Source organism: Apostichopus japonicus, chromosome 4 (genome assembly GCF_037975245.1).
Source record: "Apostichopus japonicus isolate 1M-3 chromosome 4, ASM3797524v1, whole genome shotgun sequence".
NCBI lineage: Eukaryota > Metazoa > Echinodermata > Holothuroidea > Aspidochirotida > Stichopodidae > Apostichopus > Apostichopus japonicus.
The window spans coordinates 25,321,979-25,348,582 of NC_092564.1; the positions used below are offsets into that span (position 1 = coordinate 25,321,979).

At 39.2% G+C, this 26,604-nt stretch overlaps 3 protein-coding genes across 10 annotated transcripts in view; all 3 read left to right on the forward strand.

The window, feature by feature from the left end:
* The window catches only part of LOC139966916 (uncharacterized), a 151,081-nt gene extending 144,102 nt beyond the window's left edge, over window positions 1-6,979 (forward strand). For all 3 annotated transcript variants that reach the window (XM_071970398.1, XM_071970396.1, XM_071970397.1), the window contains 3 exons: window positions 582-870; window positions 1,705-4,301; window positions 4,864-6,979. In XM_071970398.1, coding sequence (XP_071826499.1) covers window positions 582-870; window positions 1,705-4,301; window positions 4,864-5,076 — 3,099 coding nt within the window. In that variant the 3' untranslated portion in view covers window positions 5,077-6,979. The remainder of the gene's footprint in view (window positions 1-581; window positions 871-1,704; window positions 4,302-4,863) is intronic.
* A 1,547-nt stretch (window positions 6,980-8,526) lies between these two features.
* On the forward strand, window positions 8,527-14,635 carry LOC139967117 (ornithine decarboxylase antizyme 1-like). Its single transcript, XM_071970835.1, is given in 5 exon segments — window positions 8,527-8,624; window positions 9,917-9,971; window positions 9,973-10,068; window positions 10,672-10,826; window positions 11,085-14,635. Coding segments are annotated over 5 exon segments (594 nt in total). The 3' UTR covers window positions 11,275-14,635.
* A 657-nt stretch (window positions 14,636-15,292) lies between these two features.
* LOC139966931 (tyrosine-protein kinase Fer-like) overlaps window positions 15,293-26,604 on the forward strand; it is a 323,597-nt gene continuing 312,285 nt past the window's right edge. For 2 of the 6 annotated variants that reach the window (XM_071970427.1, XM_071970426.1), the window contains exons 1-2: window positions 15,294-15,593; window positions 19,631-20,268. In XM_071970427.1, coding sequence (XP_071826528.1) covers window positions 19,663-20,268 — 606 coding nt within the window. In that variant the 5' untranslated portion in view covers window positions 15,294-15,593; window positions 19,631-19,662. Of the gene's footprint in view, window positions 15,594-19,630; window positions 20,269-22,932; window positions 23,603-25,623; window positions 25,731-26,604 lie in introns of those variants that run through there. The other 4 variants (XR_011792797.1, XM_071970425.1, XM_071970428.1 and 1 more) reach the window with 4 other exon arrangements.

The window sequence follows — 26,604 nt, forward strand, 5'->3', positions numbered from 1 at the left end:
CAGCCTTTATCCACTCGGCCATAGCTCTTTAATGTCCCTCGTCTGAGTAAGGTAGGGGCGTGAACCTTTATAAAAAGGCAGGAATTTGGAAAGGAGAAAGAAGGACCTGAAGGGTCGTTGATGCTGAATCCTATGTGAGGGATGGACGTTTCTCGCTGGTCTTTATCTCGGGATAATGAGTACTCGTTGTACAGGACTAGAACTGTTTTGTTTAATGTGACAGACAGACAGACAGATTTAGATAGATGAAACCGTAATGAGTTGAAAATCCAGAACAGTAAAAAAACCTCCACCGGGATTCGAACCCGAGCCTCCCGCTTTATATGCGGACGCATACATATATATAGCAAATGGGGCATAGGTCCACCCGTGAAGCTGCCAGGCTACGGGCTTGTTAGTAACATAACACTGCAAAAACGGTTCTCCCTCATGTGTTCAGTGCAATGGTGATTCTAGTGAAAAATCACCAATGAAAACGAATCCTCATCTGTCTTGTCGAATAAGTAATGGTTTTAATTTTATTTATTTATATATTTATTTTTCGTTAACTTTATTATTTTTCGTTTCATTTACTTATCCAGCCATGCGAACCAATGTTGATGGCGCATCCTCTCTACACACGTGAGGATGTGATGTTTCCTTACATAGCAATGATCCGGTATGCTAGTATGATTCCCAAGCCGTCCATCAGTGTGACGGAGAAAATGAGCCATAAACCTCGAGGTTACGACACAGAATCAAAGATACTGGACATCCAGGAGTGTCTTGCGACAGGAAGTGGACTCGTCACTGCCATTGTTGGAAGGAAAGCGAAATTTAACGTCGCTAAGCCAAGCTACATAAAGAAAAAACTAGTTGTGGAAATCGAAGGTAAATGCTAGGCCCATATATAATTAAACTTCTTAACCATGGTCGCCGGAGCTGGGGGCACCGCGGGAGTGGTGGTGTAACATGGTAACTTTTGAGATAAATCTCAAAAGTGCCCCGTTTCAAACTAAATGATCGTATGCATGCTAGAATGGCTTAAATGTTTAAGCATGTTTTAATATTGTTGGTACTAACCACTGTCTACTGTCGTTAGTAAATAGAAGCCTCCCCCACCCCCACCACCCCACCCCCTTTCTTGTCAGACAGAACACGAAATTGATGCTCATTTTACTACAGAACATAAAACATACTGTTCCATACTACCGTAAAATATGAAAATAAATCAGTGGCGTAGGAAGGTACTTTTGAGTGGGGGGGGGGCTGAAGACTGATGGCCGGCCTGGGGGAGGGGTCTAAGGGGAGGGGGTGTCCCCCTCCCCTTTGGATTTTTTTTGCATTTCCAGGTGGCCTCAGATGCAATTTGGTGCAATATAGCACACTTCAACTCCCACTCCATTTTGTAAAGAATTTTGCATTTTCACCTGGCCTTAAATGCAATTTGGTGCTCCAAATGAGATTTTTTTTTCTCATTTGGAAATGAAAAAGGGGTTTTTTGACTTGCGGAGTGGGGGGGGCGGAATGATACTTCCGCCCCCCACATTTTTCACTGGGGGGGCTGGCGCCCCCCCCAGCCCCCCCCGGTTCCTACGCCCTTGAAATAAATTATATAATACTACGTCATCTAGGTCGCTATCCATTATTGCAACCAGCTCATTTTACATTGCAACTCCTTTCTCGCTTTATTCCTAACGGTATATAGCTCTTTGTCTTCGACAGGTCCAAACGGTGAAACTGTTCAACGTTTGATCGAAGATTTTGACTCGCGACGACCGTCTTCGGATGACTTGGCAGGAATATTAAGCCGTGCTGGACGGTACAACAACAACGATACGGCAGGCGCCATAGAGTTTGACTATCAGAAGGTGAAAGAAGGCTTCTACCAAATCAGTTATATTCCACCTTCGGTAGGCAAATACCACCTGTCCGTCCTTTGGGGAGGAGAACATACCACGAATAGTCCCTTTTCGGTCGATGTCGTCGAAAGCAAATCATCGTCGATGTCGAAGAAGAGCGTTTCCTTCTCATCGAACACAGAGGACAGCTTAGAGATCTCCTCCTACAAAGAGTCGAGTCCGTCTTACGAAGGAAATACAAACAGAGAGCGCCGCGGATCACTATTTCGCCAGTGCCATGTATTGAGCAGCTTTAAGGAATCGAACATGAGTACTACGAGTAGCAGCAGTAGTATGAACCAGCAGTACAACAGCCGGGACTTCAGTAGGACACCGAGTTTATTTACAACAAGTTATGATGACCGCGTGTCACCTTCTAGTACCGGTTTAAATCGAAGCGGGTCTATCCTGAGCCCATCGGGGGATCGCCAAGGACAGCCGAGGACTAGACGAAGAGTGATAAAACGGGTCGTGAAAGGTCCAGATGGGAAAGACGAAGTATCTTATCCGTGTAGCATCGAAAGGTCCATGACACAAAGATCCAGCACAATGGATTCATTATCTCTATCTCTCTCCGTCAGTTGCGATGATCGTTTCTCTCCCAACCCTTCTCGGTCCCCCTCACCTTCACCTGTGTTTTTGGCTCCGGTTCCGACTTTGGCGTCCCTAGAGAGGCAGATACATAATTTCGCCGATCGTTGTTCACAGCAGATTCTGGGCAAAGCGTTCTACGATCTGTCTAAAGATATAGTCTTCGCTGCTACTAAACGCGAATCAATGACGAAAGTCCTGAAGGTTGAACCCAAGGTCAAAAATCCACGCCCAAGTCTGACGGAAACACAGGATACAACAAGTTCATCATTCCTGGACGGTTTATCTATCAAAACGGATTCCATTGTGGATGATGTATTTGAGACTAACACTTCTTGTGATTCTATACAGAAGGAGGAATCGAATAACCAATACGAGATACTCCGTCCGATATCAGAGTTGCCGAGCTCGCTGAGGCGATATCAGGATACGTTCGGTCGACCGAGATACGAATCAGAAACTTACTTTAGACCAATTTCAGCTGGCAACCCTGACATCCCACAATTATTGACCAGAAAATCGAAATATCGATCTCTTTCAGAATCTGATAATGTGACTTCGGTAGAAACAAACAAATTAGACAATGAATTGATCCCCAGTCCTTCCAGCTGTTTTAAACCAGTTTCGCGAAAATTTGAATTTGAATTTAACAGCCAGACACCGACCGACACAGATTATACAGATGAGGGCGGCAAACTCGATAAAGGCGGCGTTGTAAATGGTCATTTAAGACATCCAAAACTTAAGTCGCGCAGAAGGGTGAAGAAAAACGTTACGGACCAAGAGACACAGTGTTCTGCTGATGAAATTAAGCGTGTTACTGGATGGATTAGCAGGCGAGAACGATTTAAAAGTGTCCACCATATGAAAGAGGTAGAAAGCAAAGATTTCATTTTCTCAAAAGACGGGGCGTCGATTAGTCTGCTAACTTCATTACAAGAGGGATCCGAACCGACGACAGATTCCAAGACAGTGACCAAACCGGTATCCAAGGTAACCACTGGGCATGTCGACCTAAGTAGAACTCGCGCTGTAAGTGAACCCGCAGCCGATCATGATGTGCAGAGACCGCAAGTCCAACCTCGGTCAAAATCTGTCGCCAAACAATCGACCATCGATAGTGGATATTCGGACGAAAATGGCCATAGTTGCGGTAATCAACCGATTCGTCCAGAAACTTCGGCTCATCCAGAGGGCACAGAATCACCGACGAAGAGATCTAGTCCCGACGGAGTCAACCGTCCACCGTCAGAAGATCAGTTAGTGAAAAGCGAAAATTCTGATAACTTTGATAGTCAAATTAAGGTTCTTAGTTCCACGAAGGAGGAGTTAAATTCGACCTCAGATGTACTGCAGTTAACAAAGTCGGACAATACTTCTGACCGTCAGAATCAGGATCCTACTGTTTCAGAGGCTTTCCTAAACAGGAACGAAAGGGACCATTCTGTAGAGAGTTTGCCCAGGAGGAATCCAAATTTAGGAATCGTGGTCAATGGATACGTCAGTACTCAGAGTGACACCATTGACAAAACACACCCATTTGGATCTTACTGGGAGGAATTACTTTACCACTTGGAGAACGATCCAACATTCCCAGTTCAAGAGTTTATTAACAGAGTGAAGAGCATCTCTATGGACATCGAATGTAACCAGACACCACCGGACGTCGACTTCGTAACCACGAAAGAGGAGTCTGGTCAAACAGAGGTAAACGAGGGTCCTGAATCGAAACAACTCTCACCTCAACGTGTGCCGGTGAAACCAAACTGTTGTCGGGCCCAAGGTTGCGGTATACAAAGTGGAATTGTTGGTAGTAAAAACAACTTTCAGGTGAGATGAGAAATATGGAAATATGTCGCGATCTTATCAAATGGAAACGTTATCATATTAATCTACTTAGACCGAAAATGGTGATTTTTTATTTATTTATATCGTTATTAATTGTAGAGTTTACAAATGGCGGTATTTACTTGGCCGTGTTTATTCTAATCCGGATCGTATCATCTATCTATTCAGGAATATATGCCGCGCATATGCTGCGCATTTACGCATTTATACATTCAGGTTTAAATCGGAAAATATATAGGGCGTTTGTTACACAGCAATACTACATGCAAATCGAAGTGAATTTTCTGCCTTACGTGTTCAAGGATGGCTTAACGTGGATTAAACTCCTATTTCTAAATGTAAAACTTACAGAGCCCGTCTCATTCATCCATTTTGAATGTATGTATCTACACTAAACTATACATAGTATACTCATTCACATATATGGATACTATTTATCATTCCTTTATAGCATCTGTCCACATCATCAACGATGAGATTTTCTCAGCATTTATATCCTGTTCATACTATACGTTTTATTTACTTATATCCTCCCTTGTTATAGGTCAACACGCAGGGTGGCGGAGATGGCTCATTAGGGGTCTCGATAAGAGGACCGCGGAAACACACCGTTACCGAGTGTAGTGTCATCTACACCGGGGATGACTTCTACGAGGTTCTATATGAAGTCTCTTTAGCAGGATTTTACGTCATTTCCGTAAAATGGTCAGACAGACATATCACAGACAGTCCGTTCATTGTCAAAGTCTCTTTTTAAATTCCTCAAAAACAACGGGGATCCGATGACGTCACCAAAACGAATGCTTATATACATTCATATCACACACAGCCCATTCATACTTTTTTTTAAGAAAAAGTCGCTCATGAAAGAACCTGGGCACGAAAACCAAACTACCGAACGACTGATCCGCTCTCAATCCCAGTCCCCTTGCATCGGGGATGTGAATGTGTGATATCGTCAGGTGTGTATCACCATTCCCTTCGAAAGGGAACAGATACTACACATGATCTTAGCCAAAATGCCCATCTATTGCATAGGCGGATCAAGAGGGAGGGGGGGGGGCAGGGGAGGTCTCGAACCACTTTTCTTCGAAAATAGTTTTATTATATTTTTTCCGGAAAGAAACTAAGTTGATACACAGAAATACGACGGTCGTGGATGTTATTCGTATTCACCGGAAGTAGCATGCTGAAATAACGCAAGAACCAGAAACCCACTAAAATATGCATGGATGGATGGCAACAGGTTGAAAGTGACCTCATCGAAAACAGAGTTCATTCAACTTGATTCACGATGGAAATTGTTAAAATGTAAGCTGGTTGATAAATGTGTAAATGGTAAAATGAAAATGGTGAAAAGATCACAGGAAATTAAATACTTAGCGACGTGGGTTGACGACCAAATGACGTTAAAGAGTAATATCATAAATACATATATATAGAAGAGCAATGTGGATATATAGATAAGATCAAACAGATTCGGAAGTACGTTAATCAGGACGCATGTGCCACTCTCATGCCTTGGCATGGTGCTGTCACACTTAGATAATTATGTAAATGCTATATTCATTGGTGTACCAGGTTCCGAATTAAATGCGCCTCAAAGAATGCAGAACATTGCGGCAAAGACTGTGCTAATTAAACGCAAATATGACAGTAACTGGGATTGTCTTAAAATACTACATTGGCTTCCAATTAGATTGCGAATTCAGCATAAGGTCCTTACTGTAGTGTACAAATGTCTGAACAAAAATCCAATGAACTATCTGCGCGATCTCTTGGTAGAATTGCCAAGAAGTAACCGGGACATGAAATTATCAAATAATAATAATAATAATCTATCAACGACTATTAATTCCTTTAACAAGACGTAAGACATTTGTTGCACGGTCTTTTAGTGTTATGGGCCTAAAATGGTGCAACGGTCTACGTAATGATGTTAAAGAATTTCAATATGTGGATTATTTTAATAGTAAACTTAAATCACACCTGTTTGAAAAGGCTGTAAGCTTACTTCCTTTCTCAAATTGGTTATTATGCCTTTTTGTGTGTATGTGTTTTGTCTTCTTACTGTTGTACGGTGTATTTGAAGATTTTTTTTGGGATCGTGAATGCGTTATATAAATTTATGGATGTGATTATTATTTCAAGCGGCCTTATCGTTGGGTCCTTACCCCCCCCCCCCCAAAAAAAAAGAAAAGAAAAATTGCCACAACAGAGGAAGTTCAGACCTATACATACCGCTTATGTCACTATATACTGTGAATTAAGAGGGAGCGGTATGAGAAGTCAAGCGAAGTATAATTAACTCAATTAAGAGAATTATCGGTGCCAAAAGCCTTTAAGTGTTCAATGGTATCGAGGGGCTCACTCACCTTTAATTAGGTTAACTTATTTACTCCTAATCTGTAAATAAGTCACCTGTCGGCATGAAGATTTGATCGAAACAATACAAGCTTTAATCAGAGCAAGTAATTTGGAATGGTAAACATCTTCTTTTGGTGGTTTGAAGTCTTATTTGGTTCGGCAAACTATAATAGGTATCTGTATACAGTGTCTCTATGTGGTATGTGTTGTCCACCTAGGTTCGATATATGGACACCCGTGACGTCACAACCATGTTTGTACCGCTTAAAATTGTTGGTTTGGTGTATATATATATATATTATATATATATATATATATATATATATATATATAAATATATAAATATATAAATATATATATATATATATATATATATATATATATATATATATATATATATATATATATATATATATATATATATATATATAAATATATATATATATATTATAGTAATAATAATAAGCAGAATATTTTATTTGATGAATTGTGTACAGCTAGCAAACAATCAAAATAATGTATTTACTAAATTATGAAGTAAATGATATCTTTATAATGTACTGAGAATGTATTGAGATGTATATATGCAATTGGCAAACATTTCTTGGTGAAAACGGTTGATTAATGTCAATGTCATATCCATAGAAGGTCAATAAAGCTATTTTTTAAAACGGAAATAAAGGTAAACGCTCACTTTACTTCTTTTAGCTTCGTGTATCATGTTCGTCTGGCTCAAATGCGTCAAATAAAACATATCCCTCAATAAATATTTTTCACACTTATGCAGCATTATTTTCCGCAAAATGTTTAACTGATGCTAATCAGGTATTCACTAAAAAAAAACACAATATAAATTGACACTTTGGAGGAATGAAACCAATATAATGATCACTAGTTTAATCTTTTTCAAAGAGTGGCAGCCAAATTTATAACATTATTGAAATATTATTACGTTTCATATTATATCAGTGTTCATATTATCATTCAACATTTAATAAAATAAAGAGTGATATAAACACTGGCTTGGTTCGTAAAAACAACGAAAATATTAAGAGAAGGAACTTAAAAGCAAAACAAAAATAACAACAAAACCTGAGTCAAATTGTATTGGCATCCTTACACATATTGTGCTGAAAATATGTTTGTCGATCTTATATTAAATTTGGACGACTAAACTTTCACCAGCCTAGATGCAGCCATGTTACATATTCGAAAGTTCCTCCAAAGTGCTTAGTGTCATCAAAATTACATGTAGAATTTGGGGGGAATTCCTCAAATAATGAATTATATCACGAAATAAACCCATTCCCCTCACTTCTGTCTGCTTTTTCTTACTTTTGCAATGTTTGGTAGACCACCCGGTGGGTGGGGGTGGCTCGGGCAGTCGAAAGACTGGTTGGGCACTGGGAACAATTATATCACAGTGCCGCCTTTTCAAGTTAATGTTTCCTTCAGTACGTTTGTACTATAAATGCGACCACAAGATTCTTTATCCCATTTTCTCCTTCCCTCCAAGTCACCTTGACCACGGGCTGTAGCCTACATCCCCTCCCTTCACCCCCCTCCCCGCCCTCACTCTCTCGGCAAACCTTGGCACGGTAACAAAGTGGTACTACTGATAGGAAAGACGACCGAGTTTCTCGAAGTGGTGGCGTCTGTCAACAAAACAACTTCAGCAGTAACGTGATACAAATGCGTCATCATGAATCAATTTCAGCTGAATTGTCAAAACAAAAAGAAGGGTGGATCGTGTATCCAAACTTTCGAGCTTGAAAAGTTCCCTGTTCTCCCCAAAATTTGTAAGTCTGTACCCATGGTTCGCACACTGATGGGGTCTAGCATGCTAGATCGAGGCACGACGTCCGACGATGACGATCCACCGTTACAAAAGTGGCTAGCTAGACGAGGGAAAATGTCTGCCCTCAGCCTTGCAGAGTTGTAAGTGTTACAAGGATAGCTTCTAATGCTAGGCCTACTGTACTTAACCTAGGCAATTTTAGCCTAACGTTACAGTTACCAAATAAAGAATCATTGAAACTTGTTCACAGTGCTACAGAACACGGCCGTCCATTATGTAGTTGTCAGGTCTAAGTTAGGCAAGACACAATCATAGTGATTATGATTAGCTTTATGGTTGGGTGGCTGATAGTTAGGTCTTGCCAGTTGGTTCGGTTGAGTCTCTCACTCTGTGTCCTCTCAAACTGTCAGGTTAGCCTAGGCTAATAATAGTTCTGTCAGACAACGGTTGCAAAACTATTGGTTGTCAGTTATAACTGTTTGCAGATATAGTAGCCTAGTTAAGTAAACTTCATTGGAGCCAGTCATCTAAATTAAGCAGACTAACATGTAAGCAACTTTTAATGCACAAAGTGAAGTTGTGGTAAGAGTGCCCACTCCATTTATATAGAGTTCCTGATTCCAAAACATCGGGAGCTCAAAATTGCCGTTGTTCACTAGTGATGAGTGGAGTGGCTTGTGGATTTGTTGTTTGTGGAAATGTGGTTTGCCTCCCTCAATATTTTGAGAAAGTGGGGGAAATTCTTAGACCTGTGCATTATCCCCTGTTGGATGGCAATGTTAAAAGGATTTTTCTAGTGACAAGCACTGTGAAATTTAAATTGAAGAGAAAAGTATTCCATGCTGCTAGTTGCTTACCCTATATCTTTTCCCTAGCTCAAGATATGGTTACTTGATTTTGAGTGGCTTAACCTTCCACAAATCGAGAAAGTTTGATCTCTGCAAGGGCCTGTGATGTCAGCTGGGCAAATGCTCTATACTTAGGCTATCATCATATCCTTGTTGAATTTCCTCTAAACCTGATACACTTTTGCTCAACTTTTGCTTAGCTTTCAAAGTTCTCTGTTCTTTAAAATATAATCAAAATGTATCTTTTTTGTAGGAATTTTCTCTATGGAGAAATGTTTCACAAATTATAAAGAAAAAGGAAGACATTTTCAGTTGAATCGCTCTGATGAAACCCAATCTTCTTTTGCCAGATATATTGACAAAATATCACAAGCTTTGCAAAAATATGCATATCTCCTCAGAGTACAAAATGCTTGAAAGTTTCAGACAATTCTCAGCACGTTTGTAAAGCAATCAACCTCAGCCATCGGAAAATCCTTTTAACTTTGTCCAAATGTGTTTTCCTTCTGTATGGCAACAGGACTTAACATGTTCTTCTCAAGAGATGCCATTCACATTTTTATGTCATTTTTTTTACCACACAGGGAGAGCTGCAAGAATTACACTTTCCAGCTGGGCCGTGGACCGCAGCGGTGCTCCTGATGTCCCTTCAGGGTTGACAAACAGCGCCACTCTGCTGAAGGCAGAAAAAAACAGTCCAACTAAGGAAGGACTGCTTGCATCGGCATTCTTTGCAGTGAGTCATTCTTTAGTTGTTTACTGCACTGTATAATTTATGTTTATGGCTCATTTATTTCTGCCATTAAATCACGATGACATGCAATTCGTTAATAAAAAGTTATATAGCAATGAAGAGGCAGCAAGAGCAGAATTAAGACAACTTTTCGAGTCTGGCCCCTTACAAAGTAAAACAAGAAAATTCAATTTTCTAAAAATTTCAAAAGAATTCTGGTTGTTTGTTTCCAGTTCTTTTAACATATTTCTTTCTTTTTCAAAACCAGGATGTTGGCCCCAAATGACGATTTCCGTTTTCTAACAATCAAGTCCAACTGTTTGGCTTAACAAGGCAAAGCCTGTAACTGTAGAATAATCTGCAATTACTCCACTATTTCATTTATGTCACAAAGTGACAAATACACTGTGATAAGAGACCTGTTCACCTGAAGTAAACATGTCCATGCGTGGAATATCATGCGACATTACATACTGTCATCTCTATCGCGTGGTTTAATGATAACGATGGTGGTGTGCTTGTTTCTCTAATTGGAACAATTTACCAAACGTGTGCAACTGTATCTGGCAAATATTAAATCTTCTGACATTTCTTTCCTTATTTCAGAGCCCCGGTGATGGGAAAGGAAAGGTCAGATTTCTAACATTTCTGCATCAGCTCGGTGACAAGAAGGCTGTGGTGAAGTGGGACACTGCGGTGACTAGAGGGATGCTGTATATCCAACTACCTGAAGATCCTTTGCATGAATGCAGCAGGGACAGGTAAGTTTGTTAAAGCTACTGTGAAAAACAAGAAGAGGCTGATGGTTTGGGTCAAGGCAAAAAATGTATGGTTAATAAAAAGTGGACTTTACACGAATTAGGTTAAATTGGGGAATTTAAATGTAGCAGAGTTTAAAATTCTCAGAATCAGTGAAAATTTTCTCAAATTTCTATGCACAGTTCTTATTTGCCGCCTTCTCATCTCCGATTTTCTCTTCCATTTTCACAAACTTTTCCAATTCGTTGTTATTCTTGCAGTCTCGTGGAACTTCTGGACGTAGCTGAAGAGTTCAGTTCGAGGGCGATCGTCTTCTTCTCCAAGAAACGGAACGACATGAAGCAACTCGTCCGAACGTTCAAGTTCATCGGGTTTGACATTCTGCCGCCGTCCTGTGACTGGATTCCAACTTCGCAAGAATATTTCTTCATGAGCTACGAATTCGGTTAGAGTAACTTTGGGAGAGATTTGTGTCGTTAGTTTCCATTCTTTATGCTTGCTTTGCATATTGTGTTTTTCTTTTTCTTTCTTTTTTCTTAATTTTTGTTTGTCTTTTTGTCGGCACTTCCTATATGTGCTTTATGAAAGAGCACATAATATTGTGTTGCTTAGACAGTATTTAAAACCAGGAATGAAGTATTGGGTTCTACTGAGTTCCAGCCAATTCCTGTTAGGGAAGGCTTGCAAAATTTAACCAACGATCATCGCCGGCCCTGCCCGTTGCTAACCAGTGTAATGACACACCAACTTGCTGTTAATGAGTCACGCTTGAACGCACACATTTCCTGGCTTCCAAGAGTGTGGAGAGTTGTATGCACTGACTATGAGACCACAAATTAAGCCTCTAAATTACAAAAGAAGACCAAATAATGAGCTGCCACTTTGGTCCAAGTTGTATACAAAAGGATCATAGAATTCTCGCTGCAGGTTTAACACTAAGTCAATGGGAAAATCTAGCCTAACCATAGGTTTGCAAAAAAACAAAAAAACACACACTTTGCATAGCTTTGTTAAAACTTTAAATTAGCTGGAAACCAGCAGTTGTTTAGAAGGTATGTGCTGTAGTGTTGAAGAGGAAATGTATTTTATGTACACTGTTGCTGTGGCAATGGATTGAAGGTTTTAACCTTGAGTACTTTTCACTGGAATAATATTTTCGTTCTCCAATGTGATTTATCCATACACAATAAAGTACATGATTAAAAATAAAGGGCAACTTGGGCGAATGCAAACAAGTGCTTTCTATTTCAGTTGATGAATTCTGGTTTTTTTGTCATATACCTGTAAATAAGTCTTACATAATCAATTAAAAATACACCACACTTGGTATAACTATTTACTTCTTCATGAATCAAAACATCATCTAGAAGATAAAAATTGTTTCGTCGGAAACTAAGGAAAAAAAAAAGATGGATCAGTGTTAGTGAATGAGAATCATATTTGAACAGGGAAAGAAGTCAGAAAGTATTTTGACACATTCAATACGAAAACGGTGTATCATGATTCCAACTCAATTTTGAAATAAATCTCCTGCTACTGTGGTCAGAGTGCTATTGTTACATGAAAACCACAGACCAGGAAAAGCCAAGTACAGCTTTTGTTCACAAACAATAGAAGCGCTTCTCTGTTGAGAACTGGATGCTCATTACTTTCATTGAGGGTCAGTGCATGTGTGCACTCAAGGGTGTGTGATATGCAGGCTGCATAACAAGCAGTGGTGTGCTGCTGGCTGGGCCGGTGATGATCGTCGGTTAAATTTTCGAGCCTTCCCTTAACTACCAGTGGTTTGCTGGGGGGAGGGGGGGGAGGGAAGGGGGGGGGTGTAGTTACTCTTCTCACTTGACTGTTTTTTTCTGGAACTGACTTTTTTTGCCAATCCTATTCTAGCCACAAATGTATTTGCTCTTTTTTGCAAAATTTTCTTACAATTTGCTTGTCAATCTTGCGTTAGTCATTTTGCTTCTTATAAGTGTACAAAGCAGTATTTGTGCTAGTTATTTTTCAGCTATGTTTTTAAGGAATCTATATTGTCTGATCAGTTGTATCTATAATATATATTTGTATTCACAACCACCAGCAATTAACTACAGTGTCCGACAGTTCCGCACAGACATGATTGATGTGTAAAAGCATTTTTTTGATCCCTTTAGATATATTCCTTTGCTTCTGTGGTTCTCTTTCTATGTCAAGAGATTCGACTTTTCAATTTTTAATAATTTGATATCACTTTCGTTGAGGTTATTTCAATTTTGTTCAGACTTGTTTTGAATATTTTCTGTGTAGTTAATGGATTGATCGATTGATTAGGGGTGTAGTTAATCGATCAAAGTCAAGGGGATTTACAAATTCGTTATTAAATAGAGAAAGTTATGTCGGAAATTTAGTCAAGTTTTAGCAAATGTTATAATCATATTTCATACATCTCAAAAAAACTTACAGTAGGCTGTTGTACTCCACATTGTTGAAAAAATTATGATTTTTTTCATGATACAATAGACTTGCTGGCCGGAGTAGAACCGAAGATTACACACAATTTCAATAACTTTGGTTAAGATATTTTAAGAGGTGAATGATTTCATTCATGATAAACTGAAAGCAATGACCTTATTCCATCTCCATGAGCCTTGGATGAAGACTTTGTTGTACATGGATAGAGTGAAGAGGATGATTACCTTAATACACTAATTTTTATTTTAAGGTTTTTAGGGAGTTCTCCAATTAGTCCACAGCTACATTGGCTTAGTGTAAGAATATTTGTAGCTATCTTTTTCTAAAGGAAAACGACACAAATGTTGTTCAAGTAAATTATTTAAATACGATCGTGTGAAGCTAATCTCGATGTTATACGGTGCTTTAAAAAACGACTTCTTCCAAGGTTTAGTATGTGAATCCTGTGCTAAGTGTTGAAAGGATACTAAACTTTACTTTAGGGATATTAAACTTTGTGACAGCGGCAATTAACTTGAAATATTATGAAGCTTCCCAATTGAGCACAGTGATTCCAGTTAAACTGCTAATGTAGATGTAATTTCAGGTCGCAAGAGAATTCTCAGACAAGATATGTGAGCAGCTACCAGTGCCACTGCTACAGTAATTAAGATTAGCCCAAATTAAACATTAACTTTGTATTAATGCATAAAGGCTGTAATTTTGTTCCCAAAGGGTTATGCAACAGAAATGTGTAAGATACATAAATTTAAATTTCATTGTCATCCAGATTATGGTGTAAATTTGCAGCAAATTTATTTAATCATAAATTGTCAATTTATTCTACTAGGCATGTATCATAATCGACTTTTCTTTGCCAGTAATCAATTGTTGATGACATCTCTGAACCCTCATCATTTCCATGAGTGAAATGTTATAAAATTAACAGACATTTTTGGCATTGTCTGTAATCTGCGATACCATCATTAGTGTGCATAGAATGTTTTACACATGCAGAGAAAGGAGATGAGAATCTCACACGAACTCCACAAGATTAACTAGATTAACACAAGATTATCACTACAAGATTAACTTACATGTATAAAGAATGAAATAATTCACCTTTGATGTCAATGTTCCCTGAATCGTGATGTTACATCTCTTATTTGTTTCTGTTGAAATTTATGTTTTAAAAGAAAAGAGGTTTATAAGTTTTGGGAAAGTATTATATGTTGGAAGTCTTTATTTGAATTCAACCTGGTTAATGTACACTACGCATGAAGTAACGTTGTGATTTTGTATTGGGCAGAAGGTGTATGATTTAAGTTAACTGGTAGATGATTGCATGTTTTACAGCTTATGAATAAAAGTGGTATTGATTTAATCAGGTCTTCTGTTCTATTTGTCTTCTTGTGGAATATTGGATTTGTGTGGTTGAATAGTAACAAACAGATGCCCATCTCACAATCCCAACATTTGGAAAGCTGAATCAACTATGAGAGACAGAGGTAAACTATTTTCGTATTATATTGAACTATTGGAGTAGCTTTAAAATTTGGATATTCTTAATCAAAAGGGAATGGGAGGATTACTTGTAATTTATGGGGTACTGGAGTTTTGAAAGGACTGGTTACAACAAGAAAACACAAGGGAAAGGCACTGCTGTGGGTGTAGGATTTGAGGTGGGAAGCAAAAATATTGAATAAATGGGTTAAAAAAAATGTTGAATTGGAAGCCACACGTGGTCGCTTAAGCTTCGTAACAATAAACGCTGATTATTATGCAACGATACAGGGTAAGAAGTGGTGATTTCGCTGACATATTTCGGTGAGGACACAGATAGTACTGCCCCTCACAAGCATCTGTCCCTCAACGTTCTGTGCAATAAGTTAGTCTCTAAAGATTGACCCTGGTCACCAAATCCCAACACTCTTACACCCAAGTTTCCTTGTAATCGATGTTAAAAACAAAGTTTTGGCAGCAACGGTGGCGCTATTACATAATAAGTTTTTAATCTAAACACGGAAGAGGAAGTGGAAAGTTTGAACGAACTAACCAACACGGTAGCTGAACCCCTAGCTAAGTAACCAAAACACTTGTAACCTTTACCTATGTACTAATGAAGGAGTATTAGTACTACAACTGTCCGAATGTACATTCAAAGTACACTTGAGTCGAATCAGTCGCCTATGATTGTAAACAGTGTCCCGTACAGCTTACTCGACGATTTGGAACTACGTTGAATTACATTACAATAAGATATATATACACAGATCACGACACACGACAATGTTGAAGGAATGAAGTTTCTCAAATAACTAAACTAGGCCCATCACTATCAGGTAAGTGTGAGTTCACTTTATCAAAGAATCATGTAGCGTTCGTTTCAGGGCCTTACGCTTGGTAAGGTCTTCTTAGTATTAGCAGCAGACGGCATTGTGTATCTTGATCCTCAGTGAGGATACTGTGTGTTAGGCCAATAGGGCCTAGGCTAGGCTAAGTAGGCCTCGAGACAGTAATTAGAGATGGGGGGTCGTATAATTCCGCCATCGGTACTTTCCGCCATAGAAAAAGTGCTTTTTTTCTATGGCGGAAAGTGCTTTTTTTCTATGGCGGAAAGAGCACAGTGTTGTGGGTAGGAGTAACGTTAGTATGTAGCATAGGTCAGAAATATTTATGTAAAATGTTACCCATGCTTTTCCATTAGCAACATTTATAGCAGTTTGTGATTACGTTAATGAAATATCTGTGGGAATGAGTTTGAAATTCCTCTGAAAGGCTTAATTATTTGCCTGAGCTAGGGGTGAAATGTACCCGATATATTCCTTTTGCGACATTTATATTTTATAACATGTATTGATCACATAGATAAAATATCTGCAGTGTGTTAATGACTTTGAAATTCCTCTGAAACCCTGTTTGCCCGGGTAAGGGGCTAATTATATCCCATTTTTTTGGCGTCATTTATAAAAATAATTGATTACATTAATAAAATATATTTGCTGAATGACTTCGAAATTCGGTTGAAACCGCCATAGGTTTCTAGCCTTTCCGATATTGCGGAAAGCTTCAAAACCTATGGCGAAATGGCACTAGATTCCAAACTGGTTACTGTTGCGGCCTGGTTCAGTGGTAGCTAGGTCTATTGTTAGGCTAACTTTGAGTTTGATCCCTGTAGGCCAACCTGAATGGTTTTAAAGGTCTGCTGTATAGACCCCAATTATAGCACGCTATCATGGAAAAGATTCTTGAGATTACGAATCGACCTGCCTTGGATTTTTTGTTGGTGCCCTGCGATGTTTTGTGTCCACGCTGCAGAAAACTTTTTTATATTGCTCAAGCGATATCTATAGTTTTCACATTTACCCGCCCGATAGTTATGAAATTTAACAAGGGGCAATGATTGGTCACAAACAGCATGCGTCGCATGCAGTGTGGACGTTTTCAAATTCCCCCGACTGAGCCCCGAGGTTAAGCGGGGCATGGCTATTGCCCCCCTATTTGCGCAGGCCACTGCCCCCCCCCAAAAATGGTAGGCCTACAACATATTTTGGACTAAATGTAAACACATTTTATTCAAAAATTGGTTTGGCTCAAAACGATTTTGGTCCCCAAAAATTTGAGTACAAACAAATTTCGGGTCACAAGAAATTTTTGGTCACAAGCACTGTTTGGGTCATAACAAACTTTGGGTCACATTTTTTTCGTGAAAATAATTTTGGTCTCCAAAAATTTGGTCTGAAAATATGTTGGTCCGAGAAAAATTGAGTCCCAAAAAAACTTGGGTCACAAATTATTGGGGTCACAAAACTAGCTTTCTTTGTACAAACGAATAATTTGGATAAAAAAAATTGCTCTGAATTTTTTTTTTTTTGTCGGAACATAGAGACGTCGGAACATAGAGACGTCAGAACATAGAGACGTCGGAACATAGGGATATCACCGTTTACACAAAGAGCCTAATGGTGTTAAGAAGCTACATCTAGGCTAAGGTGGATTTACGAGGTCGATTTATGACAGTGGCAGGTTGATGACGTAATCACAAAACTTTCCTAGCTATAGCGTGCTATAGTTAGAACAATTAAAGCAGATTTTTAAACATGTGGCTGTGATATTGTATTCCCTACTCAATGCAACCAGGGAGCTTTCCCTGGTTCAGTCAGGAGGGTACAGAACTCACACTTGCAGAATTAAGCCCAAGTTATGCCTTTCATTACTGTAACGTAAAGGGTGTGAAGACTCGCGCAAAAAGAAACGTCTAATGCTGGTAATCTGACCTAGCTTCGAATGAGGTGTAACAAGTGTTAGACACCACCATCGATCCCAGAAAAAATGCACACAGCTTGCTACCGTCGGTAATTAAACACTAGTGTACAGTCAGTACATACAGCTGCTGTCAATACCCACACCACAGTCTACAAACGATACAGCAATGGACATCTTAGGTCCAGCTAAAGATAACAAGGTATCACGTTTCATTACTGTCTGCATTTTGTAGCAACAAGCAGAAAACTTCACTCTTGCAAGCAATGGAAAATTAACTTTTTCAGAGCGCGGCACGCGGTTTGGAGCGAGTCTTCAATGCCTCTAACATTACAGAGTAACGTAAAGCCAAACTTAAGCCTAACCTGTCATCATGTGTGTGCATCTGATTTTGCTGAGACCATGTCTGGGGGAAGGCTAGTCTACGAATGCAACTTTGTAAGGCTACTTGCTTTAGGCCTACAATGGATAGTACTTTGGAAGAAACTAATTTGAATTCCTATCACTTTAGTTTAATTCATATCATGCAAGTCTGTCTAGCCACATTGAGTTCATGTAGCCATTAGTGATATCTAACTGTTAATGTCGCTAGCCCACAGTAGCCATGGTTACATCTTCCACTGTGTAAATTAGTCATAGTGCAGAATTTTCGATTTCTTTTTATGATCGAATCTCAGCAAATTGGGAAGAAATATTTTTGTTCTTGTGATGAAACGAAAAAGATGGGCTGAATTTTAATAGCATTGCCTTATGATTTAGACCAAAACCAATAACTGATAAAGTTATTCTTATACTGGATGCACACAGTAAGCACTAGCTTATGGTGAAGCACTTTGAACATGATATATATACTCATTATACTGCAAAGCTTTCAACATCATGAGTATATTTGCATATTGTTGTAAAGACATCACTGAATTATACTTCCTAATCACCTTCTTGTTATCAACAACCCACTTAATGAAAGTATTGAGTCATGGTCATGGGCTTAGCCAAGATTTTCAAAGTTGTAGGCACGACTATCTGAGCGGAGCGCCACCATCGGTTGGCGCGGAGCATACAAAACAATGTTGGGTTTTACAAACACCCCAGATGGCCGGAAACGGCCCTTCCTGAGTGTTCTTGGAACTTGGAACGCCAATCGTGACAACAACAGGCAACAAAGTGCTGCAGCTCTATAAAGTCTGTTAATCAACGATCGGCTTATTTGACTGTGCAATGTTTCTCAACTGAAATATTATCTGCGTAAACGGGTTCTTAACTAGATCTTAAAAAACTGACAAGATCGGATCCTAGTCTTTTTCGGCGAGTAGAGTATTGAATGAAATGGCATGCGATAGAAATGACAGCCTAGATGACAGAAGAATAGGTCACCTAATTTAGCCATATAAGTTTCTTGCAACGTTCATTTCAATAGTTTTTCCTGTCTAGACTCTTAAACTCGTCCAGCAAGCTTATGGATTTGAATTATAGGTGTTTTTAAAGAAAAAAGATAACTTGGCCAAAAAAGTGTAGGCCTGGGCCTACAGTGCTACATACTGGCTACTCCCCTGATGGTAACTTTTGGGTGACATGTTTTTCAGTTTTGAAACATTTTAAATTAATGGCTATTACAGGGTAAACCCATGATATGCTGTATACTTGTGCAGTGGTTCTTGCTTAATGTGATAGGTTAACCCTATACACACTGTTGTATTCAGTAAGATGGGTGGACGGGTCGGGGACGGGGGGGGGGGGGGTGGGTGGGGTAGGGAGAGTGTGTCTGTAGTCCATACAGACTGCTCAATACCGATCTTCTTCACACCTAGTCTATGGATCCAGAAATCTTGGCAACAATCTTAACTTTGCTTTGAAGTATTTGGTCTATAAATTGGCAACCAGCCTCGAGAGAGAATGTTAAAAGGAAAAATATTAATGGGTCCAAGCAATTATATATGACCAATACTTCAAACGCTGTAAAAGGTATTTTGATGATTCCCACCCTTAAGATGTATGTGAATGTGTGTAGTCCTTTCTTGTTCCACAACATGTTATATGAGTTCATGCTATATAGCTGTTGTCCTAATTCCATACCTTATATTCCTAAAGACTGTTTTTTTCTTTCACAATCCCACAGCACTATTACTACATTACAATTTTTAACGCACCATGTCTTTGGTCAGCGACCTCAAGAAGAGGTTGCAGCAGCAGCAACAATCACAGGGAGCTGGTGGTACTCTGCCTTCACCTCGTTTACGCCATTCACCGTCACCGCTCACCCCTCCCACTCAGTCTAAACCGCCACCGTTGCCGAAGGCGACTAACAAACCAATCCGGCAAGCTCTCCGTTCGCCATCGACTCAAGATACAGCACTGAAGTCCCCTCCCGCACTTCCCAATACTAAGAGACCTACTGGAGCACCTACCCTACCAATTCACTCGCCTCCCCCTAGCCCTTCCCGCCCGCCTCAGTTGCCTCCTGTCAACAAACCGTCAATACCGTTTACCCCGAGACCTACCTCGTCCCCTTCGAGGCCTACCCCACCCCCTCCAGAACCGTCGAGGCCATTTTCCTCGGCTGTTCCATCGCATCCGGTGGAGTTCAACCCCGAACTGGAGGATGGAGAAGATATTTATGAGATTGATGACACCGACACACCATCACCGACCGCACACCAGCCTAATGGAGGTATGTTCCCCCCGCTGTCCAGCAGTGATGGGAGCACACAGCAGCTGAATACAGACTTTCGCTACGAGCTGGACAACATTCATGACGTGAGTTTATTGTTCAACTTAGTACTGACTTATTCAATTATTGGAATGAAGTACTTACTTATACTGTCTTCCACATTCAGTATAGCACCTCTATATTCAAACCTCTCCCCTACCTTCCCTACCCTACCCTACCCTCTTTCTCCCCTACCATACCCTCCCTTCTCCCATCCCCATCCCTCCCAGCCCCCACATGATATTATACTGCAATACTGCTGGCTGTCCATCCCCAGATTTCAAATCTGGCTGTAACCCCTCAAGTAAATCCTTACGTTTTCTTTTTTCACCATACAATCACTATTCATATATATCAATTTGATTCATGTTTTTCTGTCATGCAAAACTCCATGAAATGCAGTCTATTTAATACTCACTGAGGCTGGTTTAATAGTCTTGACAATGTTTATTACATATCTTGATTACAAATAAGGCTCTAGGCATCCGTATGGTATTGTGTATAAAGCTAAACATGGCATTTATAAACATCTTTAGCACTGTATATTTGCATTGAAACTTGTGCAAACCATTGAGGATGTGCACTGACATCAGTCGGACAAAGTGTTGGTTTTACGTGACGGTCTAGAGACATTACTATAAGCTTTATATGGTGTGAGGGCTCATCACAAATGTCACACTTCATTGCTTCCTGTAAATGTCTGACCTCGAAAACAGTTATATAAATTTCACAAGGTCACGACCAAACTCTATTGTGTGGCAGTGTAACATTCACACATAGGGCACACATAGTGCATCATAATATATTTTGAGATGATGCTCTCTGAGAGGTGACTTGCATTTCCCTATACACTCCACCCCATACATGTGTTAACATCCATACACAAAGCTGTGTCTGCCATGCCTACAGTAGAGTATATACTGTAATTTAAATCAGAATCAGTAAAATAATCTCATTTATAGTTATTAACTGTACCAAACTGTCATTTTTCCTTTCTAGTCTGTTGAAAACTTTCAGGAGGTTTATTTCTTGTGCTTTTCGAACAATTAGTTTTTAAGTTGATTTTCAAGTTTCTACAAGGTTCCGAAGATCTATCTTCACCTGAAATTTGTTTGGAAAGAGACCTTTTTTTGAAGTTTTATTTGTGATTGCTGGTGGCACAGTTTGTGGAACTCTTCAAACAGTAGCATATAAGGCCCCTCCCCCACCAAGGGTGGCAAAAGCCATGGGACAAGTATGTTACCATGCCCCATTATCGATGTCTTCATGTTTAGGTTATAAAAGTGAGTTATACATTATTCTGTATGCCATATTTTTCCTGGTCCTCAAATTAACCTTTAGCCCTGGAGTTATACCGCCATCAATCCCCTCTTGTCAGACTTTTACACCACTGGTTTTTTCCCTGTCCCTACAATAGTGCATCATCATAAACTAGTGTACTAGTATATCAGTGCGTGTGTTTTTTCCCCATCCCTACAACAGTGCATCATCATAAACTAGTGTGCTAGTATATAGCAGTGTGTGTGTTTTTCCCCTTCCCTACAACAGTGCATCATCATAAAGTAGTGTGCTAGTATATCAGTGCGTGTGTTTTTCCCCATCCCTACAACAGTGCATCATCATAAAGTAGTGTACTAGTATATCAGTGCGTGTGTTTTTTCCCCATCCCTACAACAGTGCATCATCATAAACTAGTGTGCTAGTATATAGCAGTGCGTGTGTTTTTCCCCTTCCCTACAACAGTGCATCATCATAAAGTAGTGTACTAGTATATATCAGTGCATGTGTTTTTTCCCCATCCCTACAACAGTGCATCATCATAAAGTAGTGTAATTAGTATATCAGTGCGTGTGTTTTTTCCCCATTCCTACAACAGTGCATCATCATAAACTAGTGTACTAGTATATCAGTGCGTGTGTTTGACCCATTCGCCTTCCAGTGACGCACACCAAAGAAGCAAACATTGTTAGAAAGGAAGGCCTAGGAACTGATCGGTGTGTTTAATACGGGACACCAAGCTGTTGAAAAAAAAGCTAAATATATTTCCTTGTGTGCATCTGTTTTTAAGATCCACAATTGCCATGGTTACATTCTGACATTGGAACTACCTAGGTCATATTGCAACCAAGCTTGCTAAATTATGCTATAAGGATTTGGTGATCTAACAATTCTGTTTGGGCCCCTTTCTTAATTTAATATCATTCTTTATGACGTGCACAATCGCTAATTTCGTATACAAAAAACCCTGAAAATATGTACATCAACCTTTCCTTTGCCCCTCCTGTTCCTCCCCCCCCCCCCCTTGAGAGTTAATTTCCTTTTCTTTTCTTGTAATAGTTGTTAATACAAGAACCTCGTTGACTCATATCAAGAGGTACTGTCATAAAAGTGACATTAATTAATTAATTAATAAGTGCGGACAGCACATTTCTAAAGCACTGATAAAGAACTTATCACCAGTTATTGACAGATCCAACGCATTATCGCTCCCGATTCGATTTCTGATTCTGTTTTGGTTTCATAATTTCATTCTATTGAGAAGTATGCTGGCTTGAATATTACACGTCAGAGGACTTCACAGGTGTTACTTAACAGGTTGGCATTAGAAAAAGTAGGCCGCAACAGAAGACATTTCAGCCTTGTTGTTTTTCTCTCGTTTATTCCCCTCCCTTTTTTTGTGAGTAGTCAATCAAACTTCAATTTTCAAACTTTCCCATCCAATTTTCTTGGTGCCCCGACCTCTGGAGAGATTTGTTTACAAGAAAAGGAAAGGTGCGATTGAAGACTGGAAACGAGCCTGTCAGTTGCCAGGAAGTTACCAAGTCTGTCTGTTTCAAAGTTGCTGGCATTTCTCCTTCCATCCCTGCTTGTGACTCAAGGAGGAAAGCTCCGCGTATATTTTACAGGAAAGTCTCATTTCCCGCGACCGAGAGATCTTAGTTTTGCTGTGGGAATAACTCTGATACAGATATATATATATAACGATATCTTACTGCATAGTGTATAGCTCTCACAGCATAGTGTGCAAATGTGTGTGTGTTGCTGTTAATTTCTACCCTGATGGATCAAGTTTTAAACTAAGCGACATGGTTTGCAGAGTGCAATACTAAGGTTGTGGCAGTGTCTTTTTCAAAGAATATTATAAAAGTCACCGTTTGTTTGTAGCTTTACTTCCTGGTACATGTACGATCTGCATCTATGGACAGGAAAAAACAGATCCACTAAAATAATAAATTTGTGCTATTACTGTAGCAGTCTCTCTGTAGCGCTCGTTTGAAAAGCAGTTTTGTGGCTTTTGAAGACAAACAGTTGAAATTTGTTTAGCGAGGAGAGACATTCTAATTTGCAGATTTTTTTTTTTTAGCAATGTAATTTATAATGGTAAGTCTTTATGATTCTCTTTATACCAAGTTGTTGTTTTTAAAAGCTCTGGGATCATTATGATTTTAGAGCCTATATTTACTGTAAAAGAAGCTAGAACATGTTGAACAGTATTGTTCTGTTTTGGTAAAGCTATTCTATACTATACAGTATGCAGTAAAGCTATTGTAAATGCTCCATATTTATGTTTTAGTTAATACAATTCATGAATCCAGCCACTAATTTGGAAAAGTGTTGAAAGTGACTTAAACAAGTTTATATGAGAACCTCTTTGCAAACGGATAATAGAGCGACTAGACTCAAGTCAGTAGAGTTGTAGTGTTGGTAAGGACTCCACTGGACCAAAGTGACTGATTAATGTATTTTTTATAAGTAATTTCGAACAGGCTGCTGTATCACAATAGGGATAGTATTATACCGTCATATCTATACTTGTAACTATGTTGTGATAGTACTGGATAGGATAGGACAGCAATATACTCCTGTAGTTTGTTCACCTGTTGTGCACTATCAATAAGATCAGTGTACTATCAATGTGTATATATAGATGTTGGGAAGTACTCTGGTACACCATAGGTCAAAATGTTATCAAACAGATCACTATTAGTGAACACTGTATGTTGTGACCAAACTGTGCAGTACTCTTGTAGCTATCCTTAAAACTGCTGTATACAGTGTAATGGTTGGTATTATTTAATAGGTCGGTAGAAAAGAATATATATGTTGTCATCGAAGAGCAAATTTTTAATGGTCACCCCTGACGACCAAATCTCTGTTTGGATGACCAACATTAGCCCTGAAGGTTGCTTGGCAAATGACTAAAAATATGACATATCAAATGTAGATATGCATTGTAACTAAATACCTCTGCACAATTTTAACTCGGTAACACCTTGCAAAAGGGGAGATTTACTGGCCCTTGCAAAGCTGGTGTTCTATTCACTAAACCTACACATCTCTCCTACAGTGAACATATTGCTGTTCTATTCACCAAACCTACAAATCTCTCCTATGGTGTACATACATGTATTGGTGTTCTATTCACCAAACCTACTCATCTCTCCTACAGTGTACATATTGCTGTCCTATTCACCAAACCTACTCATCTCTCCTACAGTGAACATACTGTATTGCTGTTCGTTTCACCAAACCTACATATCTCTCCTACAGTGTACATATTGCTGTTCTATTCACAAAACCTACACATCTCTTCTACAGTACATATTGCTGAACTGATTCAACAAACCTACACATCTTTCCTACAGTGTACATATTGCTGTTCGATTCACCAAACCTATATCTCTCTTACAGTGTACATATTGGGGTTCTATTCACCAGACCTACACATCTCTCCTACAGTGTGCATATTGCTGTTCTATCCACCGATTCTACACATCTCTCCTACAGTGTATAAATTAGTGTTCTATTCAACAAACCTGCACATCTCTCCTACAGTGTACATATTGCTGTTCTATTCACCAGACCTACGCATCTCTTCCACAGAGTGCATATTTCTGTTCTATTCACCGAACCTACACATCTCTCCTACAGTGTACATACTGCTGTTTTATTCACCAAACCTACACATCTCTCCTACAGTGTACATATTGGTCATTCTTTGCTGTTTTGCTACTGTACGTTTGTTCGGCCAACTTTAATTTGCTGTTCGGACAACCCAAAAATGATACCTGTATAGTGTTTGATCAAGGGCAAACTTGAAAAAATTCCTTACAAATTTGGCCCTGGTCATAGAAATGTGTAGTATATTATTACTCAGCAGAAGTTATAGTACTTAAAGAGGGACTGTATGTTATGAACTTAAAGAGGGACTGTATGTTATGATATTCCTACTGTACAGTAGATACTGAGAGGACGGTTGTTGATACAGTAGTTCATACATGTTGTATGTCTGGAAATAATAGTGAAAAAGTTACATATCATTCGCATGGTACAGTATTACATGGTTCCTGTGAAACTGATGGCTAATTTTGTTTCCTCCTTCTAACTCTGTGGGAATTCAGCCAAAATGACTTCCCGTCATCTGCTGAATTCACATAGTTCCCAGTTCCAAGAGCACAGACTCCGAGACACAAGAAGCTTCAGTAATGCTGTCCGTTGGCATAGATGGGTGAGTGTGTGGTCAACCATACATGTGGTAGTGTGGTGATGCATTCTATACTGGCTATTACATTTGTGCATTGATACTGCATGGATTTACTACCAACTGCATGCACAGTGCATGTGCATCCTACAGTATTAATTCAGTGACGATTCTTCGTTATGACGAATGAAGACGTCTGCTCCTCAATGCAAGCCTAACTGTTAATATTAATCCATGGTGTTACAAAATCTATTAACTAAACCTAAATATGCTCTGTGGCACATTGCTCGTGAACACTGAACAGGAAGTTTAGATTTCTTTACTAGAAGAAAATGCAGGAAACCTTAAAAAGTATGTGCGATGCTGCTACTAATGCCTTTTGCCATTGACTTGAATTATGGGCCTTACAAACAGTAAAGGAAATTAAAGGTCATCACTGATCCTGTCCCCTTTTGGAAATTTTCAAGTGCCTAAGGTGCTTAGGTGTAAACTGGTGATACTTAGAAGCACTTTTTAAATCAAGTTTATTTTCAAAAATGTTGCTTTTTCTTTAAATTTGCTTACGAAAGAGTGCTAGGCTACATCGATCTGAAATGTATTTTAACAGTGTTGCCACTTTACACTGGCCCACCTGAAATACTGGTTAGTTCCGTTATTTTCCAAATTCCTGAACATTTTGACGAATCGGGACATTTCCGGGACACTTATTCATAGGGGACAGCACACTATAATCGGGGGACTGTCCCCAAAAATTGGGGACGTCTGGTCACCTTACTTTAAGATCAAATGGAATAAAGGACATTAGATTCTGATTAAACCTGAATAAATTTTGGTTTTAATAGTGTTTTCCTTTGAAGTGCCTTCCCTCTTTAACTATGTTACTTACATAAAGGTAATTAAT